Source organism: Rhineura floridana, chromosome 4, assembly GCF_030035675.1.
Source record: "Rhineura floridana isolate rRhiFlo1 chromosome 4, rRhiFlo1.hap2, whole genome shotgun sequence".
Lineage (NCBI taxonomy): Eukaryota > Metazoa > Chordata > Lepidosauria > Squamata > Rhineuridae > Rhineura > Rhineura floridana.
The window spans coordinates 71208017-71229708 of NC_084483.1; the positions used below are offsets into that span (position 1 = coordinate 71208017).

Consider the following 21692-nt stretch of genomic DNA (forward strand, 5'->3'; position numbering starts at 1 on the left):
CTATTATTTAGATTTATTGCCCACCCTTCACCAAAAGATCCCAGGGCAGGTTACAAGTTTTAAAATACATAATGAAATGGTTATAAATCTAAATCCGCATCACAAAAAATATGGTGGGTCTTAAAAATATACGTTTCAGGTGTCAGAGGCGAAGGGTAAAGAGGTGCATCTTCAGAGTTCGCCAAAAACTGTACAGTGACGTTGCCAGGCGCACCTTGGTGGGGTGAGAATTCCACATCTTAGAGGCCGCTACAGAGAATGCCCTCTCCTAGGCCACCCCCCAAGCTTCCGTGGGGGTAGAACCACCAAAAGGGCCCCCTCTGCTGAGCTCAATGCCTGAGAGGGTGCCCAACCACGCCAAACTGTGACACCAGTCCTTCAAAAACAGCTGAAGGTGGCTGCAGCTTGAACCCCTCCTGCCATTTTTCCTTTCCCCTCTCCCTGGCTTGCTTTTACAACCTGGTTTATTTGTGAAAGTGTGGGAAATGGCCCTGTGTGTGGGCATAGCAGAGCATTGTGAGCCAAGGCAAAATCTGGAAGTGAGGTTGAGGCCTTCCCCCATTTCAGAAATTGTCTCCCTAGTTAAGACTGTTTTCCAGACCCCAAATCCTTTCCTTTCCATTCTCCCACAATATTTCTCCAAGGGCAAATTCATATGTTTTTGTCACTCAGCAACAATATTGTGATGGGCTGAATGTATGAAAGTCATTGCAGAGAGAGAGGTTCCATTCCATCTCAGCACCAAACTGTCAGGCTTAGGTGGGCAACACAGCCATTTCCAGACAGGACGGTAGGAGTTAAGGGAAGAGTGAAGCCGTTAATTGACAGCACTTGGCAGAAACGCCCAAGGTCAGGCTGCAGCTGTAACTGATAAGTGAAGCAGCAATAAAAAGGCTTCAATGAGCACACAGAGGTGTGGGGGTAATAGGAAAGCATTATAGAGTTGGTTGGTGAGCAAGAGACGGAGCACGTGTGAAAACAGTAAAGTTTTGTTTTCTTAAAGACTTGGCTGATGGTCTATTATTACGGTCGGCAACTGGCACTGATAAGCAAGCTAAAATGCTACTGGACTCTACTGGTTATACTGGTTAATAGGTGCTGCACTCTACACAAACACCATACTTTTCAATGGAGGCAGCTCATACGTGTAGCTGAGTCACCCAACAGTGCAATCTGATGTCTACTCCCAAGTGGGTATAGGATTGCAGCCTGAGTGGCATACATGCATATAGAGTTTGGAACTAAACCACAAAGCTTGGCTGCAGATCCAGACCTCTTTGAAATTCTGGAAATGCTGGAAGCCTGTCTACAAAGGAGGTGGAAGCTTTTCCATAAAGCCCATTTGCTTACCCTCAGCTGTTGCAGTCATCTGAAGCACAAGTGTTGACAGAAAAGTGCATAAAAATGGCATCTTACTTTGCTTTTGCACTCCTATCTGCTTAACTTACAAAAATAAATGTGAAAAAATCCATGCTGGCTATAGTATATTGTCATGGCTGTATAATAAGTCTGGCAGAACATAGGTAATCATGGCAGAATTGGTTCTTTTCTGTTCAGGTATAGCATATCCCAAATTACCAGATGATGAAGGCAAGCAACAACATCTAATCACCATTTTATCCCTGCTTTGAGAACTTACTTGGAGCATTAATGTAGTGATTCTATAAATGGTTATAAACCCTATAAAGTAAATTATACAGCCACAAGAGTGGCTGTATACTATAGGCAGCGGGGATTTTTCACATTCTGCAATGTTAAATTGAAAATACCCCCCATGCCATTCTGATGCTTCCCATAAGCTCATTTCAAAACAAAACCTTACAAAACTTATAGTCCTGAACTCAGAAATGCTTGCTTAACAACCCTGTCAATTTTCATGGCGATACACAAAACAGTCAGAGAGAATAGACAGTTCAAAGTGTAAAAAGAGAGGAAAAACCTCAGAGCCCTTTTGGACTTTTTTCTCTGAGAGTTCTCATAATCTGTTGAAATTCATTAAAAATCAGCCATGTTCACAGAGTACCTGTAATCCTAATACTGACCTTGCCCCATACTCTGACCTTCATCTGCTGCAGTTTAAAAGTTTAAAAAATGCCTGGCTGATTTTTAATTAATTTAATAAATTTTGGCTGGAACCCAATGATAACGAGGAACATGCTCAGTAAGAACCAACTGTCAGAGTTCTAAAGGTTCTCACAGCTGCTGGCCTTGGCTAATCAGGGGGCCACACCCCCACCAGACTTTGATTTCATGTGAGACAGTCATGGCTTCCCTCAAAGAATCCTGGGAAGTGTAGTTTGTGAAGGGTGCTAAGAGACTCCTATTCCCCTGCAAGGTGGGGGACCTATTAAATTGGTCCGCCCACGGAGACTAATGGATCCTCAAGGTTTCCAAAGGGCTCTTGGGGCTTTTTCGGCTGATAAGACTGACGCTCCTGTCGAAGCCCTGGTCAAACTGTGGAATGCAGAGATGACCAGAGCTGTTGACATGATCGCTCCTGCGCGCCCTCTCCCGTGTAGAGTTCATACAGCTCCATGGTATACCCCGGAGCTGAGAACGATGAAACAAGATAGGAGACGGCTTGAGCGGAAGTGGAGGCGAACTCCCGATGGATGCAATTATGATTTGGTAAGTGCTTCCACCAGACTGTATTCAAAGGCGGTGCGGGAGGCAAAAAAACAACATTATGCAGCCACTATTAGGTCATCTCTCTGCCGCCCAGCAGAACTCTTCAGAATTGTCCGAGGGCTACTGTATCCTGGCCCTCAGGACATGTCTGAGTCATCAGTGGTCCGCTGTGAAGAGTTTGCTGGAAACTTCCAAAATAAGATCTCTTGCATCCGTCGGGACTTAGACTCCCAGTTTATAGCAGTTGATCCAAATGAGGTGTCTGGAGCACAGTCTTGTCATGTTTTATTGGATGAGTTTCAGTTCGTTCAGCTCGAGGACATGGACAAGGTGCTTGGACAGGTGCGTGCAACCACTTCAATACTGGATCCTTGCCCCTCTTGGCTAATAAAATCTAGCAGGGATGGAACAGCTAGTTGGGCCAGGGAGGTGATAAATGCCTCTTTACGAGAGGAAGTGGTCCCTGGCCCCATGAAAGAGGCGGCAGTGAGACCACTTCTGAAAAAACCTTCCTTGGACCCAGATAATTTCAACAGCTACAGACCAGTAGCGCATGTTCCATTCCTGGGCAAGATCTTGGAACGAGTGGTTGCTGGCCAGCTCCAGGCACTGTTGGATGAAACCGATTTTCTAGATCCATTTCAATCGGGTTTCAGGCCTGGTTTTGGCACTGAGACAGCCTTGGTCGCCCTGTATGATGACCTATGTCGGGAGAGGGACAGAGGGAGTGTAACTCTGTTGATTCTCCTTGATCTCTCAGCGGCTTTTGATACCATCGACCATGGTATCCTTCTGGAGAGGCTCACAGAGTTGGGAGTTGGGGGTACTGCTTGGCAGTGGTTCCGCTCCTACTTGGCGGGTCGTCTCCAGAAGGTAGTGCTTGGGTAACATTGCTCGACACCGTGGGTTCTCCAATGTGGAGTCCCACAGGGGTCAGTCTTGTCTCCAATGCTTTTCAACATCTACATGAAGCCGTTGGGTGCGGTCATCAGGAGTTTTGGAGTGCGCTGCCATCAGTATGCTGATGACACACAACTCTATTTCTCCTTTTCATCTTCTTCAGGTGAGGCTGTCGATGTGCTGAACCGTTGCCTGGCCTCGATAATGGTCTGGATGAGAGCTAACAAACTCAGACTCAATCCTGACAAGACTGAGATGCTGTTGGTGAGGGGTTTCTCTGATCAGATGGTGGATATATACCCTGTCCTGGACGGGGTTACACTCCCCCTAAAGGAGCGGGTTCGTAGTTTGGGAGTCCTTTTAGATCCTTCCTTGTCTCTAGAGGATCAAGTAGCCTCAGTGGCACGGAATGCGTTCTACCATCTTCGGTTGGTAGCCCAGCTACATCCCTATCTGAGCAGGGAGGACCTTACATCAGTGGTACATGCTCTGGTAACCTCGCGACTGGACTACTGCAATGCGCTCTATGTAGGGCTGCCTTTGAAAACAGTTCGGAAGCTACAGCTAGTGCAAAATGCGGCTGCCAGACTGATAACAAGAACTAAGCGGTCCGAACATATAACACCTGTTCTGGCCCGCTTGCACTGGCTTCCAATTTCCTTTCGGGCTAAATTCAAAGTGCTGGTTTTGACCTATAAAGCCTTATACGGCGCGGGACCACAATACCTGTTGGAACGCCTCTCCCAATACGAACCTGCCCGTACACTGCGCTCTTCATCGAAGGCCCTCCTCCGAGCTCCAACCCACAGGGAGGCTCGGAGGGTGGTTACAAGAACTAGGGCCTTCTAGGTGGTGGCCCCTGAACAGTGGAACAGTCTCCCCGATGAGGTATGCCTGGCGCCGACGCTGTTGTCTTTTCGGCGCCAGGTTAAAACCTTCCTCTTTTCCAGGGCTTTTAATCTAACTTAATTCTGTTTTGAACTGTATTGTAATTGTTTTTAGATCTCCCATTCTCTATATTTTGTGTCTCGTTTTTATTGGATTTTATTGTATTTTGTATTGATTTGTTGTTCAACGCCCAGAGAGCTATGCTAGTCGGGCGGTATATAAATTTAATAAAAAAATAAAAATAAATTTAACAGTCAGCCACTCTGATTGAAGGTCTGTGAGGGGAACAGGGCGTCTCCTAGCAACTCTCAGCACCCTTCACTAACTACACTTCCCAGGATTCTTTGAGAGAAGCCATGACTGTCCAAAGTGAAATAAAGGCCTGGTGTGGATGTGGCCAGGGAAAGCTTTGGTTTAAATTTGGGTGGGAGGCTACATGTGTCTGCTGTAGAATAAAAAGGTGGGGGAAAGCCTGAAAAAGATTCTGTTTACAATGTTTTCCTTTTGGAAAGGAAAGGGACTTCCCTTCTGCCAGTGCCCACCCACCCAATCTCCTCCCCTCCCACTCCCTGCCCCTTCCCTGGGTCAGTGTTGGAGTACGACCTGGGAGATCAGGGTTCGAATCCCCACACAGCCATGAAGCTGACTGGGTGACCTTGGGCCAGTCACTGCCTCTTAGCCTCAGAGGAAGGCAATGGTGAAATCACTTCTGGATACCGTTTACCATGAAAACCCTATTCAAAGGGTCGGAATAGGTGGGGATTGACTTGAAGGCAGTCCATTTTCATTTTCAAACATGATTGCATAGAAATAAATCCCACTGAACTCAAAAAATATGCAAATGATCAAACCCACCCTCCCTTCTCCTTCCTCCTTTCACCTCCTCTTGCCCCTTCCCTCCCCCTTCCTTTGCCCCTCACTCCCCATCCCCTTCCAATCCCCTCTTTCCCCTTCCTCCTCCTCCCCATGGTCAGTTTTACCTATCTTAAACATGATTGCACGGAAGTAAATACCATTGAACTCTATAAGCATGCAAATGATCAAACCTGCTCTCCCCTCCACCTTCCTTTGCCCCCCTCCAATACGCTCCTTCCCACTCCCACTCCTCCTCCCCCATGGTCAGTGTTTCCTATCCTAACCAAGATTGCATAGGAGTAAATCCCATTGAAAATAAGCATGCAAATGATCAGAACTGCTTTCCCTCTCTCCTCTCCCTTCCTCCTCCCCTGCCCACTCCAGCCCTCCGTCCCTCCCCCCCCGTCAGTTTTACCTATCCTAAGCATGATTGCACAGGAGTAAATCACACTGAATTTAATAAACATGCAAATGATCAAACCTGTCCTTCTCCTTCCCTCCCCATCCTGTCTGCTCCCCTCCCAGTCCTCCCCTTTGCATTTCCTTCTTTCCTTCCCTCCTCCTCCTCCTCCTTCTCTCCCCATCCTCTGTGGTCAGTTTCACCTATCCTAAGCATGATTGCAGGGGAGTAAATCCCATTGAACTCAATAAGCATGCAAATGATCCATCCATTCTCAGCAAACTTGGACAGGATCCCATTTCTTACCTCCCGGATTAAAAAGCAGGGAAATTCACTAATAGGCAAAAAATCTTGCGGTTTAAGAACATACCTATAGCCCACAGCTATTCTAACAAACTTTAAAAAGCAGGGAAATTGGGCAGCTATAGTGAATGCACCAGGGGAGCAGGAGACCTGAACTCCTCTCTGAGATATTGGACTGCCCTACAAATTGGTCAAAATGCAAACACCATTTGGGTTGGTCTTTCACAGTCCAATCCACTTGCTGTGTAGCTTGCAAGAATTTGGTAACATGTACCTCTGAGCATATGGTGAGTGGTGGCAACACCTGCAATCAGCTCAAATAATAGAAACAAGACATGTGCTGTGCTGATGTTGTTTTAGCAGGGAGGAAGCAAGTTGATATAGTTCAGATGGTCACTTTGAATATGTCTGATTTCCTTTGCAATTTTAGTGAAGTTTCCTATAGGAAATCATTTTCTTTTGTTTCTATTTCTGTGATTATGTGAAGTACAGCAACTCTTTGCAAAATTTATACTAAAAAAACTCCAAACATAATTGTGGAATAATGGCACTGACTTCTGCAGAATAGTCTCCAGTGGACCTTAGGAGTGTCTCAATTTGCACAAGATAAAACAGTGGGAGGTGAAATATATTCTAGCAAAATGCTAGGTGTGCTCTATGTTTTTATTAATTGACTATGCCCACCTTGCCTTAAATGAAGTGGTTTAAACATAGCAGGCTGAAAATATGCATCCTTTTTTCCCCAACAGCTAGAGTCATTGCTGAAGTAGCAACATATTGGAATCAGTCTGATTTTTCATCAAACTGCAGGTCCAAGTTCCACTGTTAATGCACTCAAAATAGGAATAGAACATAACCTCCAATTTGAAACACAAAAGGCTGTCTTCACCATCATATGACACTGACCAATAATAAGGCTTTGAAATTAATAAAAATAAATTTGACACAGATTTCTGGGATGAATAATGAGGGGAATAAAATTTTCTAGTGTAGATTCTCTGTAGAAACATTAATAACACAGGAAAGAAGCAAAGTAAGAAGAACACCAGCAAACATACAAAAATATAATTCTCTATTTTTGGAGATGGCAAGTGTTGCCACCACTCACCATATGCTCAGAGGCACGTTACCAAATTCTTCCAAGCTACACAGCAAGTGGATTGGACTGTGAAAGACCAACCGAAATGGTGTTTGCATTTTGACCAATTTGTAGGGCAGTCCAACATCTTAGAGAGGAGTTCAGGTCTCCTGCTCCCCTAGTGCATTCACTATAGTTGCCCAATTTCCCTGCTTTTTAAAGTTTGATAGAATAGCTGTGGGCTATAGGTATGTTCTTAAACCGCAAGGCTTTTTGCCTATTAGTGAATAATTCTTAAAAGAGTGCCAGATACACTACTCAAGTATGGCAATTGTTAAATTTTCATAATGAACTTGAATAAATATTTGTTATAGTTAGGAATGCTGCAATATTACCATTCACACGAATGAAACAGGCACATAATCTTAACCCAACATGCTAGCTGCACAAATTTAGGATTATGCTCAAGCAAATGTTTTAAGAAGAATAATCACTGCTGCATGTGTCAGGCGAAATAGAACTAGGATCAGTTTACCTTTGTATCACAGAGCACAACATCTGTCTACCAAAAAGTGGCATGGGACATTGTCAGACATGACATAACCCCATTGATTCTAATAGGGCTTGTCACAGCTACATTTCACTTAGATTGTGAGCACCTTTTGCTGCCCTTAGGCACTGTATGCATTTATTTCTCACTCCCACTCCATTATTTCTTCCTATTTTGCATAGTACTACTAATCTTGGGCAAGATTCCCAAGATTCTACTGTAGTAGAGAGACAAAAACATGTTATTGACCAAGGATCACTCTACTGCTCCTAAGATATACTTGAGCAGGGGCAATGCAGAGTGGACTGCTCATTTAAAGCACATTAATGTGAGACAAACACCCCCATGTTTTCATATATAGTCACGTGGTGTTTATGATTTAGACCACCAAATGGATGTGCATGCTAGAAGTGCTGTGCCCTCCCATCATCCAGTCTCTTTCCTTCCTTTTTTCCTCCAGAGGGTTTGTTCTCATATCTGATCATGGCTGGGAGGGAACGTCTTGGGGTACAGATTGCAGAGATACGAGTTCAGCACCTGTCAAGTAGCCCTTGTGTATGTTAAAATTAACATCCCTGTTTTAAATGAGATAGAACAAACCTACATTTGGGCTAAAAGTAGCTAGTTCCACTTGCCATTTCAGTCCTTCAGAATTTCCACTTCAGCTCTGTCAATGCAGCCTTATCAGCAGTGAGGTAGATGTACTCAAATAACCAACTGGATCCTGCGCAGTGGCAGCCACCACCTCCAATTAAGCAATTCCAGAGTCCTCAAAGCACATATTAATGGCAAAGCAGAATTGCTCAGGAACACTAACTCCTAAAAGTAACTTCCTCAGCAGTTCCATTGGGCCTATTCTGAATTAAAAGAAAACTTGGGCTTTCACTAGTTATTCCTTTAACTAGACAGTTAAGCATCTGCAGTTATCTATAGTGACTACACTTCAAAACCCAGTTCACAGCACAGCAGGATTGTTCCAGAGATATCACTTGTGGTTGTAGCCTATAATGTAAAAAAGTCAAAGTTTAATGCTTTTTATACAGATGTGCTTACTCATACTCCAATTAGCTGAGAAAAGTGGTATGTACCACAACTGTATCCATTTGGCTAACCTGACAGATGTATGCCAACAGCAATGCTTTGGATAACTTTGTGCTATTCCTAATACTATAGTTACTTTCCCTGCCAATTACATTTTGCTATAAATAGGTGTGCCTTTACGTTGATGCCAATATCAGTTTCAGCTAACTAATCAAATTATATGCTAAGATTTCAGGAATTATAACCCTTCCCTTTATTTAATCAAAATGAGATGGGCTTTAACTCTGATAACATGCCAAGGATGGATTTATTTTTAAAGTTGAAGAGACTGTTTAAATTTGGTAATCTTTGAGCACAAGTCAGCCATAACTCAGTTTAAAGAAACAGAGGAGGGCAAGGATAAAGTTCAGCACTTTATCCTATCCTAGACAGTGCAATTCTCTGTCTATTCAGAAGTCAATAGGAATTCAATGGGACTTACTCCCAGATATGTAGCTAAGATCCTACACACACTTACTAAGGAGTAAACCACACTGCACATGCTGAACACATTTCTGAGTAAATAAGCACAGGATTGCAATGTAACTGTAGGGAGTGCTCAGCACCTTGGAATGGCTCCTAAACAGATGGGTTTTCTAAGGTCTGTTTCACAATAAAGCAGCATCTGGGTGCAATGGCTCACCATGCCTCTGTAAACCAGTACGTTTTACAATAATGTGCACAGGCAGAATATACAATGTTAACAGTGTGCAACTATTTAAAAAACCTTTCATAGGGGACCGTTTTGTGAGAAGTGAGCTTGAATTGAAGCCCAACACTTATCAGTTCAAATGTTTCGATGACTTAGATATTTCATTGATAGCAATTTCAATTTTTGTTGTATAAGTTTCAAGTTATTAAACACCAAAGCTGTTCCATAAATGTATTTCCATATTAAGGCTGCATTGCTGTGCATGCTTTCCTGGGAGTAAGCCCCACTGAAAGTTGGGCATAACGCTGAGGAAACATGCACAAAATCAGGCTGTGTATTTCAAACAGGCTGAAAGTTATGCCAGTTCTCAATGTAAATCCAAAGAATGATGGAAATGGGAAACTGAAAGGTTGTATGTGTTCCTTTTAGACAATTCTAACCACAGGTTGTTAGCTTTATCTTTAATTTTTTCTGTATTTGAATGAATTATTCCCATATGGTAAAACCATGATTTTCTGACTTACAAAATCTATAGCTGGAATCAGAGCTTGGAAAAGTTACTTTTTTGAACTACAACTCCCATCAGCCCAATCCAGTAGCTATGCTGGCTGGGGCTGATGGGAGTTGTAGTTTAAAAAAGTAACTTTTCCAAGATCTGGCTGGAATCAATAATCCTTCCCTCTCACCTCACTGGGCCATATTTACATATATACAAAAGTATTCATAATGTGTAATCTTTGTGGTTCAAAGTACCGAGACAACAATAAACATATTGTCAAAATACAGCCTTTCTGCTTCTGACTCAGAAGACAGTAGGCATTTTATGTAGTAAAAGCTACCTAAATCAGTCCCACTATTTCATCATCTTGTTCTGCAATTCCTGAACAGCAGCTGCCCACTACATGGAAAGCCACTCTTGAAACTTGGGGCCGTTCAAAAGCAGATTATATTGCATGGGTTAGGGGGGCTGCTACTCTAATGGGGTAAAAAAAAAGTTTTAAAATCCCACTGCTAAGTCCCCAATTGTACTTTGGATTGTGAGCTACTGTTTCCTTAAAACATGAAGGTGGTTATTGGGAGAGCTTATCAGGTGTATTCTTTTTCAAAATTAATTTTTGATTGATACACGTTACAATGATCTAATTATTCTAAAAGATGGCGCAGGGTGGTTATCTTGCAATCTGAGCACATTCCTTTTAATCTCTCACAAGAGAAGGCCGTCGCTCTTCCTCACACTTGTTCCCTGTTCAGTCCCTATCATCATCCCCTCACTTGATGTTGGAATCCTCCTGCTCACAACTGACAGGTCAAAAAGTGGGGCACAGAACAGGGTCCAAGAGGGACTGCAACTACCTTCTCTCTTGCTGCATCAGGAGATTTAAAGCTGGGACAGGGAACTGGGGCTTCTAGATGTTATTGAACACCTATGAGCCCCAGCCAGCATGGCCAACAGACAGGGATGATCAGAGTTGTAGTCCAAAATGGAAGACCTCAGGTGTCACATCCCTGATGTAATGGAACGTGCTCAGTGTCTCGGCACAGTGGCAACCCTTAAGATGAGACAAAGCAATTCCATACATGTCCATACTTAACCATACATAATGTAACTGGATCCATTTGGCTTAACGAATCTTTATCCTCAATTTGCACATATGGCCTTGATAAACATCCCCATATTTTTTCCATTCCTTGACCCTCAAATGTAAAGAAAATACAGGATTTCATGATAGCATGAATACAAGAAATTTTAGTCAAAATGCAGGGTGATCAAACGCTCGGCCAGTGATGGTGGCATCAGCTTAGACTTCCCGTATTCAAAAGAATGCATTGCTTAGCCAGCATCACCTCATGAGCTTGGTGCAAGGTGGAGTCCTGGAAAATGACTGATTTTTGCAAACAGTCCGAGATGAGAGAATAACAAAAACATTCTAAAAATGGAAAAAAATTCTACACTGTTCCTATTGCGTTAACACCAAAAGATCTTACAATTTACCAGCCACTTAATCACTTTTGGTAGGCTAGCCATCACACAAGGGGCATGCAAACAGCCAGAGTTCATTGCATTTCGCTTTATGTTTAGTGCTGCTGCTAATTCATGTAGCTGCTCTTTCCTTTCTCAAACAACTCAATGTTCACCCAAATAAAAAGGATATTGAACTGCAGGTATGTCTATACATTCAGCACACACCAATAAGGGAACACGCAGAAGTTGTCATATTAAGGGATAATTAAAAAAAAGTTTTTCTGTGCATCATTGTCAGTTTGAAGTTCCACTGAATCAAGATGTCCCTTGACGTTTTTGTTGCTGATTTCGGATGACCTCCAACTGTTTTTTGCATTGCTGGTAGTATGCAGAAAGGCTTTTATTTTCATCTAAAAGCTTTTTATGTTCTTGTACCAAACGTGATGTATTTTGCTGGTCTTTTTCATCCTGGTCCAGTTCTGCTATTAGTTCTTGCCTAAATTAAAAATTTAAAAGGTAACATTAGATTCTCAAGAGAAATTCAATGATGTCCACATTTACTTACTGCTACTGCTATTTACTGTAAAATTAGTCTAAAAATTATCTGATATGTCTCACAGAGTCTTGATTGCATAGTCCTTCTAGAGTGCAGGGGCAAGGTCTCCTTCCCACTTCATTTAACTGACGAAGTAAGCATGTAATGTGGCCTGTATGCACATACCTCTGTGTGTCTGCAACTGTCCCAGTGATGATGCTAGTTATTCATTCACTAGCTCACCTCAGCTGTGAGATTCTGCTAATAAGCATAAGCATCTTTGATCATTGGACAACTGCAGTGCTATCTATGTACACACTTGAGAAAAGGTCAAAAAACAAGCAAAAGCAAACTAATTGAGTGGTATCTTACTGGGGCCAAACTACACCTGATGGCAAAGGTGGCTTGCCACTGAAGATACCTGCCATGACACATCCTCTGTCACCTCTTCATGTGTAGTTTCACACTTTTGCAATCTGACACTGTGTTTTATGTTTTATATTCCATACAGCAGCCAATGAGGTGAAGAAAACACAATGGGGAAATGCAAAGTGTGAAATGATGTGTGAGTGAATCTGCACAATTATGGGGAAAGAAGGGATATCACAATGTGGTAAGACCATCATTGGCAGCAAAGTTGTGTCTCAAGCTAACTTGACATCTATTTTATACAATGATGTACAACATACTATTACACTCTATTAAACACAACTATTATCTTTCTTTCTATTCAGTCAGTGATCAAACCTTCACTGCTTTTGTCATGCCACTCTTTTACAACTTTAAAAATTAGCTCCCTCCCCTCAAAAAGCCTAGCTAAATATATTCAAGTAGACTATCCTGGGTCATAGCGTTAAAGACTGTTTAGATTTTGTTGTTTTTATGTCATTCTCAAAATAGCTCATGTTCTATATTAAGATTAACTCTTGTTAAAAAATCAGAGCCAAGAGTCAAGCAGACTATTTTTTTCACAACTATCATTTCATTTAATTGATGAGATAAGCATTCAAAACACTTTTGGACTCTAATTTTAGATGACCAAATATTCTGAGCAGATAATGTCTCCAAGTTTTCTTTGGGGTCTCAAAGAATCTACTCTGTTTTCAGAGTCCAGCAGGCCCACACCACTCCCTCAGAGCTATACACATGAAGGCAGCAATGGCACTACTTCCTTGCAATTGGTCCAATCGCTGCATTCCCTATGATGAAAGCTGGGAAGCACATTTGCTACAAGAGGCAAAATATGGACACCACCTTCTTTCCCCAAAACTGAAAAAGGAACAGCATTTGATTTAACACTCAGATAAAGATGAGATGTAGTAACATGGCAAAGGTAGCAAGGCTGGATTAGTTCACTGCCTTGGGAGTGGAAAGTTGTGACACCTGCCCTTTCACAACAATTCTCCTGAAATCAGAAGAAGGAACTGCTGCCAGGTAGGTGGAAGGTTGAGCTATTACCACAAGCCAGAGGACTGGGGAAACAATTGGGAAAAGAGGAAGATAAACTGAGTCTGATCCTGGAATCTAAGAAACCACCATGGGGGATGAAGGAAACCATCCTGCAACTAGATCACCCACGATGGGACTGAATCTTTATTTATTTATTTATTTATATATATATATATATATATATATATATATCCATATCCCACCCTTCCTCCCAGAAGGAGCCCAGGGCAGCAAACACTAAAAGCACTCTTAAATATCTTAAAAACAACACCTTAAAATATTAAAACAAAACACCCTCAAACATTTTTTAAAAAAACTTTAAAAACATCTAAAAAAGTAATTCTAGCACAGACACAGACTGGGATAAGATCTCTATTTAAAAGTCTTGTAGGCACTGAAGACAATAGAAATGGCACATGTCTAATATTTAAGGGGAGGGAATTCAAATGCGTAGGTGGCACTACACTAAAGGTCCACTTCCTATGTTGTGTGGAACAAACCTCCTGATAAGATGGTATCTGCAGGAGGCTCTTACCTGCAGAGAGCAGGGATTGATTGGGTATATAAGGGGTAAGATAATCCTGGTCCCAAGCTGCATAGGGCTTTGTACACCAAAATGAGAATCTTGAACTTGGTCTGGTAGCTAATGGGCAGCCATAGTGCAGTTCTTTCAGCAGTGGGGTGACATTTTGGTGATACCCTGCCCCAGTGAGCAGTTGTAAAAAGCAGAGGGTGGCTAGCATCCAAAACAGAAACCAAAAAAGGGGTCAAAGACCAAGATGCTGGAAAATAGGAACTTTTATTATAGATAAAACCCAACGTGTTTCAGCCTGTTATCTGCAGGCTTTCATCAGGGGATAATGGCTTATAAGATTATAAGACCAGCAAATCGCTTTCGGTACTGTGTCAAAATCAAATGTCTCAATCAATCAATGATTTGCTGGTCTGAAACGTGTTGGGTTTTATCTATAATAAAAGTTCCTATTTTCCAGCATCTTGGTCTTTGACCCCTTTTTTGGTTCCAGTGAGCAGTTGTGCCACCGCATTTTGCACTAGCTGTAGCTTCCGGATCAACCTCAAGGGCAGCCCCACATAGAGTGCATTACAGTAATCTACCCTGGAGATTACCAGTGTATGGACAACAATGGGCAGGCTATCCCAATCCAGTAATGGCCAAATCTCTCTTACCAACCAAAGTTGGTAAAAGGCACTCCTAGCCACTGCGGTCACTTGGGCCTCTAGCAACAAAGATGGATTCAGGAGCACTCCCAGACTACAGACCTGCTCTTTCAGAGGGAGTACAATCCCATCCAAAGCAGGCAATTGACCAATTATCCAAGCTCAGGAACCACCAACCCACGGTGCCTCCATCTTGCTAGGATTCAGACTCCAGCCCACCACAGAGTCCAGGCAGTGGTCAAGGGCTTGCACGGCCTCTCCCGATTCAGATGTTACAGAGAAATAGAGCTGGGTGTCATCACCATACTGCTGACAGTTTGCCCCAAATTTCCTAATGACCGCTCCCAATGGCTTCATATAGACGTTAAACACCATTGGGTACAAGTTGGTACCCTGCGGCACCCCAGATCACAACTGCAAGGGGGCTGAAGGACAATCACCCAATGCTATTCTCTGAAAATGACGCTGGAGATAGAGTCGGAACCACTGTAAAACAGTGCTGCCAATACTCATCTCAGCAAGTTGGCCCAGAAGGATTCCATGGTCAATGGTATCAAAAGCCACTGAGAGATCAAGTAAGAGTAACAGGTCGCAGCACTCTCCCGTCCTTCCCCCGATAAAGATCATCCATCAGGGTGACCAAGGCTGATTCAGACGCATGACCAGGCCTGAACCCAGATTGGAATGGGTCAAGATAATCTGTTTCATCCAAGAGTACTTGCAATTGCTATGCTACAGCCCCTCTCAATCAACTTCCCTAAAAAGGGGGTATTTGCAACCAGTCGGTAGTTGTCACAAACCAATGGGTCCAGGGTGGGCTTTTTTAGGAGTGGTCGGATCACCGTCTCTTTCAAGGTGGCTGGATCCACTCCCTCCTGCAATGATGCGTTGACCACACCCTGGATCCACTTGGTCAGATCCCCTCGGCAAGCTTTAATAAGCCAAGAAGGGCAAGTGTCGAGAGGACACGTTGCTTGCAGCAGCATTGCAAGCACCTTGTCTATGTCATCAGGCCGCATCAACTGAAACTGATCCCAATAGGTTGTGGCAGATGCTGCATCGGACACCACACTGGGGACTACAGCAGATATAGATGGGGCATCAAGATTGCTATGGAGGTGAGTAACTTTACCCTCCGAGTGCCTTGCAAACAATTCACAGTGGGCTTCTAAAGGGTCTAAAACTCCATTTGCTGTAGTTGATGTTAAAACACCCGACAATAAAAAAAGCTCCACTGGACTTGAGGATCGATGGAGATAGAGAAGTGGGTCTTCTTCACCATCCTCCCTGCCACAAAGTAGGCATGGTTATGATATTTTACTTGTGCCAGATCAGCCTCACAGCATGTCTTTCGTCATTTGTGCTCTAGCCTTCATCCAGCCTCTTTCATTGCCCTTAGTTCACTGGCGCACCAAGGCGCAAACCGGGCTCCACAATGCTAGATAGGGCACCCAGGGGAAACCTGAGCTCCAAGTGATGACTGATTGAAATCATGTCACCAGTATGTTATGAAGTAGCTATGGTGATTTTAATGTATTATTTTAGTTTGTTGCAGTGATTGTTTAGTTTGTATTTTACTTGTGAATTGCATTGTGATCTTGTGTAAAGAATGGCATATAAATGGAAATAAATATGTTGAGAGTCATGAGAATTTCCAAGGGCTTCCCAGATTCATCCCGTTCTGAGAAACAGTGCTCTATATCTCACTAGGAAGTAAAGAAGCAGTAGGCAGATCTTTCCTAATTCCTTACTCCATCCCTTGCTGCATGTGAAGTGCATACAACTATCAGCCTGATCTGCCATTCTGAGAAAGTGGAGGGGAAGAAGGTTCAAGCTTGGCACATGATACAAAATAGGACACCATATATTTACATGCTGTTCTACTTCTTGTTTCTGAAAATAGATTATAAATTAGTCTATACCGCTATACCTCTAGTATGATAAGGTAAAAATACTTAGAAATCAGAATATATTGCCATTCTGAGATCAAGGTAGGCTATCAGCATTTTTAAAAATGTAATGCTGTGTTAAGTTATACTTTTATTTCAATAAAATCATCCACACGTAACAGAAAATGTATTTTAAAACTTACTTTCTTTGCAACAGTAGTGCAATTTCTGTCTGAACTTTCATATATTCTTGTGCCATTTTACAGTGCTGTTCAAACACAGCCATAGATTCCTTTGAGTTTGGACACGGTGCTAAAGGCTGAAAATAAAATGAGGTATGTTAAAAATCAATCAGGTAATATCTCAACATACACTATGTCAAACCCTCTCTTTTTAAAGCAAGAGAATTAAACTATGTCCAGAAAGCATCTTAGCATACCTGGGCAAACCTGAGATAAACCAGAATATTATTTTATAATATGTAGAAGAACATACATGTTGTCAACAAATTAGCAACTGAAACCTGTCACAAATGAGGGAAGTGTTTCAGATGGGCAGCTAATCCCTTCAGGATCTCTGGCTTGTCTCTGGGTTTTTCCTGGGGTGGGGGACCATGCAGATGCTAGATGATACTTCTTTAGTACCAAGTGAGGGATAAGAGGGCACAGCTAGCAAGATTTACCTCTGACCTTCTGAGCTATGGGGTCAAGGCAATAGTTCACTGAAACGGATCATTTAATTCAGACCAGAGACTACATTCCATAGCTTGCTTTCTGACCAACCAACCAAATTGCAAGAGTACCCCTGAAAAATATTTTAAGCATGCACATGCTAACTGCCTCAAATTAGGACTGAATCCTACATGCAAACCAATATAATTATCTGATCCCCCCCCCAAAAATTGCCAAAATATGTATATTGAAGATAGAGGGTATGTTATGCACTGTATGTTTATCTTTATAAGAAACCTTGAGAGGGCATTTGCTCTTAAAGGTAGCCTAAAAATACAAACAAACAGACAGACAGACAGGAAAATCATAGAATGATTTTACCTGCAACTGGTGATCTAATGTAAGATATGCCATAGGGATGGAGTTATCAGACCCATTAGTATCTGTTGGAAAAAATACATAGATATTCTGAGTTTCAAATGTTCAAATTTATCTCACTACATGCTGGATCTACTCAAAGTCCCATGTAGATATCGATTTCATTAGGAAATGATGGAGGGTACTTTCACATGACTAACTACTGCATGGCACTGTTATCTCTCTTTGCATGATGGTTGCTGTGATGTTCTTTTATGCAAATGTTTATGCTTATGTATTAAAAAGTTTATGGTTAAGTGGTTTATATTAAAATATTTAAGGTAAATGATGAGTGTTGTAAGGGGGAACAAGTGAGTAGAATGCAGGAGTGTACTGGATAGTGACTGGCTGAGTGAGAGGTTTATATTGGAGCATGCAACTGTTTAGGCAGTTAGGGAAAATTGGTGGGACTGTTTAGCATTAAAGTAAAGGTAAAGGTGTCTCCGCACTTGTAGTGCGAATCGTTTCCGACTCTTAGGGTGACATCTTGCGACATTTACTAAGCAGACCATATATATGGGGTGGGATTGCCAGTTCCTTCCCTGGCCTTTCTTTACCCCCCAGCATATGCTGGGTACTCATTTTACCGACCACGGATGGATGGAAGGCTGAGTGGACCTCGACCCCTTTTACCGGAGATTCGACTTCCTCCTTCCGTTGGAATCGAACTCCGGCCATGAGCAGAGCTTTGGCTGCGTTACCGCTGCTTACCACTCTGCGCCACGGAGGGTCTTAGTTTAGCATTAGAGAGCATTATTTATTATTTTTGGATCAGTTGGTGAGAGGGCAGAGCTAGTGTGGGAATATTAGAGGGATAGGCCAGGTAAGGCTTTAAAGTATTTGAAGAACATACAATAACTTAAGTTTAAGACCTTGAGACATTTTATGAATCCATATACTTAGGAACTTCAAGAGAACTTGCTTCTTTTTATAACACATGTGTTATAAAATAAATATTGTTTTGTTTTCACACAAGGGCCTCTTCTTTGGCTACGCTAGAGGCTGAGTCAGATACTTAGTATCTGTGGTGGCAGCAAATCCTTGAAGAAGAGGATAGCATCAGATTACAGGGACCAAACTCATAGCTGTGAGCTTTAAAGAAAGAAAGTGTCACAGGGGGGTGGAGGGTTGCCTTTATACCTGAGCAATAGAGCAACTATGCTAAGAGAATATAGAAGGAAATCCCTAAATAGTATTGCTATATTGGGTAGTGTGAACAGTAACTAAAAACAAGTGTCCCTCTCTCTGGGTGGGTTGGTGAGGGAGCAGGGGCACAACAGTTGCATTCACAGCTGGCTGCTTGTAGCTGAGCAGAGCAGAGGGAGCTGTGTCAGCTGGTCCAGAGGAGATATAAGCAAACCCACTTTCAGAGAGCGAGCGAACAGGGAGAGCTAACAGGTGTTTGGCAGAGCAGTCTGCTGGGGGAGGTGAAGAAGGTCGCTAATTTTTCCCCCTTTTACGGTGCACCACATCCTATAGGGACTCTCCTATTTACCCTGAAGGAGGACAGGACAAAGCACAGGCTATTCCAATACAAGCAGGAAGAAAGAAAAGGCAGGAAAGACTATAGACAGCAAGGACAATCCAGCTGTGGCGACCTGCAAGGTGTGTACAATGTTTGTTTACTTGAACATGGTGTCCATGTGCAACAAGTACAAGCTGTTGGCGCTGTTGGAAGAAAAAGTCAGGGGCTTGGAATGGCGGGTGGCCACACTGAAGAGTGTAAGAGAAGAAGAAGCGTTCTTAGACAGAACACTTGAACAACAGCAACGAGAAGCACAGGAGGTGGAAGACCAACGGCATGTTGAAGCAGAAGAGGAGACTGTTGCGGACAGCAACAACGAAGTGAAGGAAACTCTGTGGGGAAAAGGGTGACAGGAGCAGAAAAACAAGAAGACATCCATCTCTGGTGGAACTATGGAATCGCATTCAGGCACCTGAGGATAAGGCTAGAGGGCAGTCTGCAGGGGGAAAATTACAGAAGAACCCACCCGACAGTGAGCGAGAGGCTGAAGCTCAGTCAAGCAGAGGCAATGAAACCATGTCCTATGACAAGAAGAGAAGAGTAATAGTGGTGGGAGACTCCCTACTGTGTGGGATTGACACCCAAGTATGCCAAAAAGATCCATGGACTTGCCAGGTATGCTGCTTCCCTGGAGAATGGATTAGAGATGTGACGGAAGGGTTGCCATCGCTCATGAAGCCCACTGACAAATATCCCTTTCTTTTCATCCATGTGGAAATGAATGATACTGCCAAGCGGAGCTATGAAGAAATCACATCAGACTTTGAAGCTCTTGGAAGGAAATTCAAGGACTTTGGGGCCCAGATAGTTTCCTTGTCCATCCTTCTGGTACTTAGGAGTGAAAAGGTAAAGAAAAATACTCCGGATGAATGACTGGCTATGGAGGTGGTGCCAACACAAGAGGTTTGGATTCTTGGACCAGGGGCTAAGTTTCCTAGAAGATGGACTGCTGGCAAGTGATAGGTTGCTCCTCACAAGGACTGGGAAGAATGTGTTTGGCCACAGCATGGAGAAATTCATCAGGAGAGCTTTAAACTGAATCCTAAGGGGGGGAGAGATGTAAACTTGATGGTAATGACTAACAAAGACTTATGCACAGTAACAGGAATGCCTCTAATGGGGCCCAGTAATAGTCTTCATAAAAATGTAGGAAGTAAGTATGGGAAACAAACAGGATGAACTTCAGCTCTTAATACAGGAGAGTAAATACGACTTGATAGGCATAACTGAAACTAAAAATATATATTCATGAACAGAAATACAGGAGGATGAGCTTGGTAGCTCCACCAAGAGTATCTGGATTAAAATAAATGGGGCAAGGAATAAAAGGAACATGGTAGTTGGAATCTACTATCGACCACCCAATAAAGGAGAAGATGAGGATGAAATTTTTGAAAAGCAAATTGCCAATGTTAAAGAGGCATGATGTAGTAGTAATGGGGGATTTCAATTACCCTGATATCTGTTGGGAGACAAATTCTGCCAAACACGGCCCCTCCAAGAAATTTCTGACTTGTGTTGGAGATAACTTTCTCCTATAGAAAGTGGAGGAAGCAACTAGAGGATCAGCTATCCTTGTCTTGATTCTAACCAACAGAGATGACTTGGTAGATCAAGTGGCAGTTATGGGAACTCTGGGAGAAAGTGATCATGCTATACTAGAGTTCTTGATTTTAAAGGAAGCAAAAGCTGAGGGTAGCCATATGCCGATTATAATACACTCAGAACAATGGTAAATAAGGTTCCGTGGCAAGTGACCCTAATGAGAAAAGGAGTCCAAGATGGGTGGGAGTTTTTAAAAGAGGAAATTCTAAAGTTACAATGGCACACAATTCCATCAAGGAAAAAAGGGGGAAGACAGCTGAAGAAGCCAATGTGGCTTCACAGAAAGCTTAGAGATGACCTGAAAACAAAAAAGGACATATATAGAAAGTGGAAGGAAGGCCAGGCCACAAAGGAAGAGTACAGACAGGAAGCACGGAATTGCCAGTATAACGTCAGGAAGGCTAAAGTTGAGAATGAGCTGATGTTAGCAAAAGATGCCAAAAGCAACAAAAAAGCTTTCTTCAGGTATATCCATAGTAAAATACAGAGAAAAGAAATGGTGGTACAGCTACTCAATGAGGATGGCAAAATGATAACAGACAACAAAGAAAAGGCAGAAGTGCTCAATTCCTATTTTGGCTAAATCATCTCCAAAAAGAGGGTGTATGACTCTGCTGGGAAATGTGATACTGAAGGGGCAGGATTGCAGTTTGAAATTGATAGACCAATGGTCAAGGAATACCTAATTACTTTCATGAGTTTAAATCTGCAGGGCTCAATGAACTGCATCCTAGAGTATTGAAGGAACTGGCTAAAGAACTCTCGGAACCACTGTCTAAGAGGATGGCTGAAGTGCCAAACGATTGGAGGAGGGCTAATGTTGTCCCTACCTTCAAAAATGGCAAAAAGGAGGAACTTGGGAACTACAGACCAGTCAGCCTGACATTGATACCTGGGAAAATTATGGAGCGGTTTATAAAGCAGTCAATCTGTAAGCTCCTTGAAAACAATGCAGTGATTACTGGAAGCCAACATGGATTTATCAGGAACAAATCCTGCTGGACTAATCTTATCTCATTTTTTGATTGAGTAACCTCCCTGGTAGACTGTGGGAATGCTGTGAACATAATATATCTCGTCTTCACCAAAGCAAGTGCCCCATGTTATTCTGATTAGCAAAGTAGC

The 21692-nt window shown here is 42.7% G+C and overlaps 1 protein-coding gene across 5 annotated transcripts in view; it reads right to left on the reverse strand.

Annotated features, from left to right (window-relative positions):
• Positions 1-8610: 8610 nt before the first annotated feature.
• Positions 8611-21692, reverse strand: part of MAP3K7 (mitogen-activated protein kinase kinase kinase 7) — a 49751-nt gene continuing 36669 nt past the window's right edge. For 3 of the 5 annotated variants that reach the window (XM_061623351.1, XM_061623350.1, XM_061623352.1), the window contains 3 exons: positions 17402-17463; positions 16553-16668; positions 8611-11793 (listed from right to left, as the gene is read on the reverse strand). In XM_061623351.1, the coding sequence (XP_061479335.1) occupies positions 11613-11793; positions 16553-16668; positions 17402-17463 (359 nt within the window). In that variant the 3' untranslated portion in view covers positions 8611-11612. The remainder of the gene's footprint in view (positions 11794-16552; positions 16669-17401; positions 17464-21692) is intronic. The other 2 variants (XM_061623353.1, XR_009762199.1) reach the window with 2 other exon arrangements.